The sequence below is a fragment of the Brugia malayi genome, assembly GCF_000002995.4.
Source record: "Brugia malayi strain FR3 genome assembly, contig: Bm_v4_ChrX_scaffold_001, whole genome shotgun sequence".
Lineage (NCBI taxonomy): Eukaryota > Metazoa > Nematoda > Chromadorea > Rhabditida > Onchocercidae > Brugia > Brugia malayi.
In genome coordinates, this window is record NW_025062479.1 from 24,930,221 (window position 1) to 24,941,064 (window position 10,844).

Genomic DNA, 10,844 nt, shown 5'->3' on the forward strand with positions numbered 1-10,844 from the left:
AAAAAAATTATAATTTGAACAAATATAATTAATAGAAATAAAAAATATAATACCTGTGGAATAACATTTCTATGAATACATTGATTTAATAAATTTTTTTGTTTAAAGAAAAAAAAAAATTATAATTTGAAAAAATATAATTAATAGAAATAAAAAATATAATACCTGTGGAATAACATTTCTATGAATACATTGATTTAATAAATTTTTTTGTTTAAAGAAAAAAAAAAAATTATAATTTGAAAAAATATAATTAATAGAAATAAAAAAATATAATACCTGTGGAATAACATTTCTATGAATACATTGATTTAATAAATTTTTATGTTTGAAAAGATATAATTAAAAAATATAACTTTAAAAAAAAAGAAAAAAGGTATATAATACCTGTGGAACAGAATTTCCATGAATACATTGATTTAATAAATTTTTTTGTTTAAAAAAAAAAAAAAAAAATATTATTTGAAAAAATATAATTAATATAAATAAAAAATATAATTTAAAAAAAAAAAAAAAAAAAAAAAAAAAAGGTATATAATACCTGTGGAACAGAATTTCCATGAATACGTTGATTTAATAAATTTTTTGCATCCAAAATTTGTCGTTGATTATTTCGTTTTATGCGTGCTTTTTTCACATTATGAATGAAAATTTTTTTTGTATCAGTAAATGTAATATTTGAATTATTAAAATGTTGCACAGATAAAATATTTACACTTTGAAATGGTTCAAATTTGATAATTGTATGAGATAATAATTCAGCATTTATAATATTTATTATATATAAAATAAAAATAAAGAAATGAACACTTATCATTTTGTTATTTTATCAAATATTTTATGCTATACAATCATTTTTGTTGTTTAGTAATGTTAACCCATTCGTATCCAGTTCATACACAAATAATTAATTATTATTTGAGTAATTAAATATAAACAAATCTGAAATATGTTTTGTTGATTGTTACGTTGATTTACGTAACGAGCTAACATGTATAGAGTTATATTGGTTACGTAACGGGCTAACACGTGTATGGAGTTATGTTGATTACGTAATGAGCTAGCACGTATATTGGGTTACATTGGTTACGTAATGAGCTAGCACGTGTATGGAGTTACATTGGTTACGTAACGGGCTAGCACGTGTATGGAGTTACATTGGTTACGTAATGAGCTAGCACGTATATTGGGTTACATTGGTTACGTAATGAGCTAGCACGTATATTGGGTTACATTGGTTACGTAATGAGCTAGCACGTGTATGCAGTTACGTTGATTATATAATGGCTGGCACGTATGGGATTATATTGGCTATGTAACGGGCTAGCATGTATGGTGTCACATTGGTTACGTAACGGACTAGCAAAGTATGGAGTTACATTGCCTACGTAACGGGCCTAGCACGTTTGGGGCGTTTGGGGGGTCAGTAGTTACATAACGGGCTAGCACGTATGGAGTTACGTTCGTTACAGTAACGGGTTAGCACGTATGGAGTTACGTTCGTTACATAACGGGTTAGCACGTATGGAGTTACGTTCGTTACAGTAACGGGCTGACAGAGTATGGAATTATACTGCCTACGTAACAACGGGTCTAGCACGTTTGGGATTACAGTAGTTACATAACGGCGTAGCACGTATATGGGGTTACGTTGGTTATGTAATGGCTGACACGTACAGGGTTACGTTGGTTATATAATGGCTGACACGTACAGGGTTACGTTGGTTATATAATGGCTGACACGTACAGGGTTACGTTGGTTACGTAACGGACTAGCACGTATGAATACATAACAATTACTTTTAATTTATCATCACAGTTGAATTATTAATGAATACAGCGTAATCAATTATCATTATTAAAAATAAATAAGCAAAACATATATTAGAAGTACTTCTTCTTCTTTTTTTATTTTTTGCAAAATGTTAAAATTATTGAGAAGAAAAGATTAAATAATTTTCAATTTCAAAATAACTAATATATTTATATTGATTATGAGATTTATTTATTTATTTTTTGCAAAATTATTTTAATGATTTGGAATGAAAAATTACTCAAAAAAAAAAAAAGAAAAAGAAAAATCAATAAACATAAGTTATATGTGAAAGAAATTTTAATTGAATTAATTAATTACAATTATTGAATTGTATTATAATAGTATTTTGCATAGATTTCATTTATATTTTAATGCATAATATATTGATTATTCAAATGATATCATAATTGATTGTAAAATAATGAATTATTAGATAAATAAAATTATAATAAAACTGAAAAAAAAAAAAAAAAAAAAAACTGGAAACTCATGAACTGGAAACTGGAACTCATATCAAAGCATTTTCCGGATAATAATCCATCTTTTTCTTTTCTAATTATTAATTTCAGTATTCGAGAATTTCGAGAATTTTTCTTTCCATATTTTTCCCACTATTTTTTCGTTTTCTTTTATTTCTTCCATAATTTAACTCAGAGAATATTATTATATTAAAATCTATTTTCTGGCAATTATAAAACATTTGGAAATTATATCGTTGCTATATTTTAAGTATTACTTATCTAGCATTTTCCTCAAACATTTTCAAATAGGATATTGTGCAAAAAAAAAAAAAGAAAAAAGAAAAAAATAGAAAAAAGAGAAAAAAGAGTTACTCATGCTATTACTATTATTACATTACTTAATTACTTTTATTATTACTTCATAACAATAACAAAAAAACAACAACAACAATAACAATAACAGCAGCAATAATAGCAGCAACGACAACACAACAACAACAACAACAATAGCAATAACAGCAACAATAATAGCAGCAACAACAACAATAGCAATAACAGCAACAATAATAGCAGCAACAACAACAACAACAATAGCAATAACAGCAACAATTATTGCTGCTATGAAATTTATTTAGTACTTAAAAAAATATTATCAAAAATTTATAATTATTTTTTGAATTTCGAAAAAATTACAATTTTTTGATAAGAAAAATGTAGAAATAGCATGAATAAATATTTTTCAATCTCTGTTTTAAGAATAAGAAATGTAAAAAAAAAAAAAAAAAAAAAAAAAATAAAAAATAAAAATATCGTAAACCGGTACTGAAGAGTATTTTATTGACATTCTATTCTCTCTCTCTCTTTTTTTTTTTTTTATATATCCTGTTCTACCTCTTTATGTTTCTGGCATGTGATGCCACGTTAATTATCACAAATATCAAATGTACTTTCAGTTCAAATTTCAAATGGTTTTTAAATTTTGGTTTCAATTACTTTTTTTTTTTTTTTTTTTTTTATAAATTCTAATTCCAGACAATTATTTACCCAGTGATTTTCATAAGAATGAACTTTAATCAACAACATATAAAAAAAATTAAGAAATTACAGATTAAAAAAAAAAAAAAAACAAACAATAACAAATTTGGAATGACATTTGAGCAGTAGCTTAGTTACAACCATGAATGTTTTGTTCAATTAGAAAAGGTCATCAAACTATTACCCATAAGGAATTGCAGAAAAATGTATTAATTGACAGCTAGACAATAAAATGGATGATTAATACTGATTTCTATTACACAAAAAATTTCCCTTTCAAAATTTAGCAAAAATTTTTCTTAAAATATTTGATAAATCGATGAAATTTTCAGGTATTCATGTTTATATCACAAAATATTGTCATAAGTTCACTTATGATAATCAGGCAAAATATTTTAATATCATTCCAAATGCTAGTATTTGCAATTTAGATGCTTAAATATAGTGGAAATAAACAATATGTAACTATTTGTTGTAAAAATTAAGGAAACAATTTGATCGATAATACAGTTATAATTACAACTGAATTTTATTAGGCATTAGATAATTTATTTCTCAGTATTTTCGAATCAATATTCATTAGAGAGAAATTTTCGGGATGTATTTGTAAAGAAAAATATAGTCAAACCAAAAAAAAAAAAAAAAAAAAAAAAACAACAAGTAGTATTAGAACTGTCAATCAACAGCGATTTTCTCATGCTGGATAAAACTTAGGTTTGCTTCGCTTTTTGGGATTTGTTTTTAACGCCAGCCAAAATGCTACGTCATCAATAAATGTCTCTTTTAGAAGTGACTGACACATTACATGAACATAATTATTTATTGACATACAAACAATAAAACAAACCAAAGGCAGTAAATAATTAAACGTTCAAATTGAAAAAAAAAAAAAAAAAAAACACATAACACCGCTTCTATCCTTCGTCCATTTGTTCACTGCCAAAGGCATCTCCATGATCTGCAATCCGAAGCATATAAGCTAAACATAAAAATAGAGTGTTTAAACATATATTTTTGTCCGAAAACATTGCACCTATCGGAGCGACTTCAACCTTTATAATACTTCTATATTTTATAGAAATATTTTATACAAAAACCATAAAATATGTTAAATCACGCTTCCCACACTACTAACACACGTTATATTTATATAGCACTCGTGTTATCTTCGCTCTCGTGTTATCTTCGCTCTCGATCATAATTTTAGTCCTTTCCCGGCAGTAATTGTCATTGATCAAATGAATATTAAATTAATAGAATTATAAGACTAAATCTTCAATTCAAAGAATATCCCCTTCAATTCGCCATTCTAACAAAATACACTTCGAAAGCAAACTTGATCTCGTTTGACTATACCCAATATTCGTTGATCACCACACTATTCTTTTCAGTTCAGGTCAAAAAAAAAACATACCACCATTGGTTTCATGCCTGCGCATAGTTGTTGATATGTCTTGAAAATATAGCGTATTCTGATCTCCTTCTCCATCATTTCCCTCATAATCTCCTTCCTCATCCGATTTATTTTCTAAAAAAATAAGAGTTACAAGTAATATGGGAAAAATCTTCAGATCTATTTTACCCTTATTAGTAATCAAATTGCGCTATAAGATCTTTAACACCCATACTACAGCTGATATATACCTGAGAAATCGCCGTCTGGATCCATAGTAAAATCGTCCGAAAAATCGTCCCCCTCGTCAGGATTCAGTTCTTGGCATTCGCACATTTGTTGATAAATATTTTGTACTGAATTTTTCGAAAATTATAAAACTAGCAAACATTATATCATCATATCTGATACAACAAGATGGAACTCTATACAAGTCACTAATTTAAAGCAGATATTCTAAATTACGCAAGTTAGTTCCAAAATTTTTTAATCATTCAAATGCGTAAAGTGAGAAATCTTACAAAGAAATTAGGAGCTAACATATGATAAGTACTTATTTTAAAAAATTTCTTCTTAAAACACTAATTTAATTATCACACTTTTATAGTAATTCATTTTAGCGTATTTCATAATTTAACTCCATACCGAACATATTTCTTATGTTACTTTTTTAAATCAGCAACAATCAACAAAAATTAACATTTAAAAATTTTAAAAACTTAATGTCATCAACAGTAAGTTGTAAAACTAACAATAAATGAAACAAAACACTGGAAACCGAAAAAACTGCAAACAGCGGATAAAATCCCTAGAACATCTAATATATTTCATCCCTAAACTTACATATAGTTTTGTCTTGGGGAGAAAAACGTATAGCTAAATGTGCTTTATCATCATCATCACCATCATCATCAATATCATCACCGCAACCATTCTCTGTCCTTTTTTCATCAAATTCTGCTTGTTCTTCAATACCATTCCCATTATGTGCACTACTCACAGACTCCTCGGTGCCTTGTAATCCTATGTCTGCAAATAACAACACAAAACATTATTAACAAAGGTATGAAGCAGAGTAGTAAGTTGAATTCTTCTAATACACATTAATTTAAAAAAATTATCGTTTGATACCTACATAACACCAAACGTGTAATTGTCTCATAGAAAATTTCAATAATCCACATTTATGTCTTACAAATATGTAAATCTTAAATTCTCACATGCAAATGATTATCAAACACTGAATATGGTGGCATACCTGACCCTTTCGCATCAGCTAACACGTAAATGCACTCTTCTGGAAACACGCTTGGATCCCGTGAAACAGCATGAAGGATGATTGACGGATAAGTCAGACTAAAGCCTTGTCCACTAATATTTGAAATCCATGTTACTGAACTAAAACATTCCATTTATTTCGCAACCAGATTCGAATACGGCTAATATTAACATAAAAATAATTAAACTGACTCAAATCAGTCTAGAAAATATTTCAAAATTGCATGATTTACCCCTTCCAGCTGGCACAAAAAGCATCCGAAAGCTAAACTGCTCCAAACCTTCATACAAACTAATCTGCTAGGGGTAACACAACAATCACTGGACCATACAATTTTTTAATAATTTTCTTCAAATAATATAATATTTAATAATAACACAATTTAATTCAAACCAATTCGATACCTTTCGGCAATGGTCAGTTCACCTTCACCAGCAGATTCACTTTCAATATATGCAGTAACTTGACCTTGAATCAATCGAATGCCATCTGTTGGCACAGCTACATTACTTAAAACAATCATTTCTTATCGTCCTAAAATTAATTCGACAATATAATTTTATGCACAAAATGATTATAGTAGTATTTACATTCCACATTCACAGTTTAATCCTACCAAATGCTAATATCAACCTGTAAAAATGTAAACTGTTACTTAGAAGTCAGCGTACGTCCGCCAAAATCAGTAATTCTACCGACCATTAATGTCAAAGGTCACAGTCACGTTGACACGTTGAAACTTACTTAACCTAACGAGGACCATAATTTCACTAACTATACTTAACTAGCATGGCAAGTTACCAACACCGTAGAATAACTTTCGTTTCAGGATTAATCGTTATTCATGCAACGTAATGAAGCACTTTTGCATGTTTAATTTAAGATATTCGTGATAGTTTGGACTGCTTTACGTTTGCTTTATGATGCAATAACAATTGGTTTTCTTTTTTATTCTTTTTTTTTTTCTCTTTTATGTGTTAAGCTAAAATTAGATGCAAATGGATAAAATACATAGGAAAATGCATTACTGTAAACATTGTGTTATTTGATGTTATAAACTTATTGAATGTTTAAGTAATAACTAGATGCAGAAATGTATATAATGTGTGCAAGTGTAATAGCGCTTTCTTTTTCATTAACACGCAACATAGTGCAAAATTATAAATATTAGCTTATTTGATATTATGAAATATCACGTATCATGCAGTAACTAATTACTGCACTGATGTTAATCATTCATTCTGAGTTCCGTTTTAATTTAGGTGTGAATATGAAATTACTGTAAATGGGAGCATGCTGACAATGTTGCATCGTTCGAACGAATTTTAGATGGCGTGGAATTTCGAATAATTAAAAATCTGAACACTTGGATTTGAATTTGAAAAAGATGGGAAGGAAAGGCTGAAGTAATCGCATTGAAAACAAGGATAGCTCGAAGGTTAGTAAATAATTTCCGCTGATATTGCATTTTGTTTTTAAAAAAAACTGCATATCAAACTGAGGAACTTGGATTCAGACTAGAATTTTAAGTTCGAATTGGTCATATTATCATTTTGTACATGTGGTTAAGATCAATAAAAACTGAGTATTTTTTTTCCAGTAAATTTCACTAGAAAGCATTGTTAAATTATAACAATATTACTTAACAAAATCAAAATAGAAACAGAATCTTATTACCATTGTGATAAGGCATTTAAACAACAAAAGCAGAAAAGCATTTTGATCAATGTTAAAATGATATTAGTTAAAAACAAAATTGCAGTTCTATCAGTAAGAGTAAAAATTGTCATTAATGTGATTTGAGCAACCTAAGCACCTAAATAATAGTTCCGCTGAATCCATACAAAGTGATATGCTCTGTTCGATAGCTTCATCTATTTTATCCAATAAAGTAGGCGCTGAACTGTTGGAATTGATTTTGAAATCGTTTAATGTCTGAAAATCTTTGAACTTGTTCATTCACATACGAAATTTCCTAACAACATATAATTTAAATCAGTTAAATGCATTTAATTGATTTAAAATATGTTCCATTAAGAGAACGATGTTCTCATTATCAGATATAATCCTCTCATATTGCACTGCATTATATCAGTGTACTATAATTTGAAGTACGAATTGTAAGAAATAAGTGTAAAAAGAAAGTAGCCATATCTGATGCATTACCATAATAAAACCATTTAGAATTTTGTATGATTTCAATTTTCTTAATGAATGAATAGAAGTATTTGAATTCAATACTTCTGGTGCCATCTTTACACATCACCCGGAATGATCACATTCAGATTCCATTCTGTTAGTTTCATCTTTTTCCTTTTTCCATATTCCTCGAAGCATCACAAAATAGATACATCAACGACTTATCAACAAATTACTATTAGGTTATCACTGGTAATTAGCTTTATCAAGAGCACAAGAAATAACATTCACGAACTTACTATGTTAAGTGGAACAATCTCAGTGCCATTCGTAGTCCGATAAACATTAGCGCTGAATATTGGCGCAATTATGCATAAAATGATACATAACATTGTCATCATCATCACCATATTCCAAAACAAACTTTAATTAATCTGCAAAGACAAATCTTCCTCAACCTAGAAAACTGATATTAAAAAAAATATTTTGATATGTAAAAAAAGTATGGTAAAAAGGAATTCTCGTTTTTATGTCAATCTTGATGATAGTATGCCAACAAATATGATGCTTGTCTATTTTAACTAAAATAAAAGTTGCACGTTTGAAAGTAAATGAGCTGATTTTATGAAATGGTAAGTTTAAAGTCTAATCAACATTTAATATTATAGAGATTTCCGTGAATCCATTTCAGGTGGGGAAAATGTTAACTGATAGTGAAATTTGTTTGATCAAACAGATGATATTAGTAAAAATGAACTGTGTGGAACGAGTAAAATGAGACTTTTTAAAGTGTCAGATAGCAAATTAGCATATTGGTTAAACAAGGAATGGTTTAACGATTTTTTTAATCCTTATTCAATGCAATTTATTCATTGTCATCTCGAATAAATGTAATTTATTCATTGTCGCATAGGATTAGTAATAGTTTCAAATATGGTTTTTAAGTATAACTTGATTTTCATGTTTTGCATAGTAATGAGTTAAAAGAATGTGTAAAAGGAATGTCACGGGATTATGTATTGTATTGTTGCGTTTGAATAGTGTGCATTAATCGTTTGTGTCTTATTAGTTTTTCAATAAATTTAGAAATTTTCAACTTTAATTAGGTGAAAATATGGCATTAAGAAGTAAATACCATTAATTTATTGGTAATGTTCACTTTCTTGTCGGTTAGCATTACTTTGAGAAGAGACAGATATCGATTGATTTGATCTTTATTTCTTTTCTTCTGTGCAAAAATTAAGAGTGGAAAATGAGATTATGAAAAAATTTGGTGGAATGAGGTTTGAACATAATGTTATGAAACTTGGAGTTTCTAACTCTTGTAGCTTAGAGTCGAATTGAACTTTCGTATGCTCAGCAGTTTTCTTTGTTTATTAACGAATGCGTTGAGTGGAAGAAAAAAATTATAACGATTTTATTTGCTAACAACAATAAAATATAGGTATTAATCTATAGCAATAGTACACTAATCTTTTCGTGGAGTATCTACGAATGAGATGAAGGAAATGAATAAATTGATTAGAACTTAAAGAATTTAAATGAACTGAATTAAATGAGCAAGATAGTATTAGCCGAATTATATAACTTGCTGGTACAAAAAACTAATCCAAGACAAGGGATTTAAATCCATAGATAGTGGGCAATGATTTGAAATAAACGCATGATTACATGGAGCAAAGAGCTATCAGATGACCTTTACTCTTTATATAGTAAGGGATGGGTTTTAATATTGTCAGTTTCTCATAACAATAACTATTAGATTACAAAACCATTACAATATTTCAACATTGCAAGCAAATTTGATTCGGAAACAAAGAAATAGTTTTTAACATATTAAACAATGCACATAGCTTTTGTTAACAGTTGAAAGTTTCTAAACATTTAAAAAAAAATTTGAAAAACATTTCCCAACTGTTAACAATTGAAAATTTTCTAAACAAACTAAACGAGCAAATAAGTTTAGTTAAAAGGAAAGATAAATGCTAGAATCGTGATTACTTACATGAGATGCAATTTAAAACAGTTTTATATTTCTTTAAAGAATGTTCAATTAGAAAAAATTTTAATATTGTGGATTGATGCACTTTTATTTGATATATTTTGTAAGTTATTTGGATGTTCACAAGACTTATTTTGAGTTCCGCGACACATAATAAAGTCGTTAAATGAAAAGTTTTGAAATTACCTAGAAAGGAAGATATAATCAAAGGAAAGATAGATTTGAGCAGAAGAAAAGTAAAGAAAGGATGAAGAAAAGGTCGTTAAAAAACAGTAAGATGAAGAATACCGAAATGAATTGAATCAATTTATGAGCATTTTTAATTAACTAAATTAATTATAAAAGCAAATATATGTTAGGATAGGTAAAATTCATATTGGATAAGTAAAACCAGTACCGATTAAGTATAAATTAACGAATTTCAAGTCATAGATTAACTTATAATAATAAATCATATATGTAGTGAAATGGTGGAAAATTGTGAAGGAATCAGTTAACAAAAGATTAATCTCAAATCTTTGCATTAAATTAAATTATCAATTAACGTTTCGATTTTATCGCTTCTCTCATGCCGTTTCCCTTTCAAATTCCTGTCCTTTTTCTTTTTTCTCATCTCGTTTTCCTTCTTTCTCCCGTATCCTTTTGTTTTCTGCTGTTTGAAAATATTATCAGCAATCAGGTCTGAATTAAATGGAAACAAATTATACAATTGACTTTAA

The 10,844-nt window shown here is 27.9% G+C and overlaps 2 protein-coding genes across 2 annotated transcripts; both read right to left on the minus strand.

Annotated features, from left to right (window-relative positions):
- Positions 1-4,226: 4,226 nt before the first annotated feature.
- On the minus strand, positions 4,227-6,507 carry Bma-icln-1.2 (uncharacterized protein; the record flags this gene model as incomplete). Its single annotated transcript, XM_043076044.1, has 6 exons — positions 4,227-4,270; positions 4,727-4,840; positions 4,957-5,061; positions 5,549-5,734; positions 5,964-6,103; positions 6,389-6,507. 6 exons carry the CDS (start codon positions 6,505-6,507, stop codon positions 4,227-4,229), a joined length of 708 nt encoding a protein of 235 aa, XP_042931978.1.
- A 1,244-nt stretch (positions 6,508-7,751) lies between these two features.
- Bm13380 (Uncharacterized protein) lies at positions 7,752-8,515 on the minus strand (the record flags this gene model as incomplete). The annotated part of the gene is made up of 2 exons (XM_043076045.1): positions 7,752-7,919; positions 8,423-8,515. 2 exons carry the CDS (start codon positions 8,513-8,515, stop codon positions 7,752-7,754), a joined length of 261 nt encoding a protein of 86 aa, XP_042931979.1.
- Positions 8,516-10,844: the final 2,329 nt, after the last annotated feature.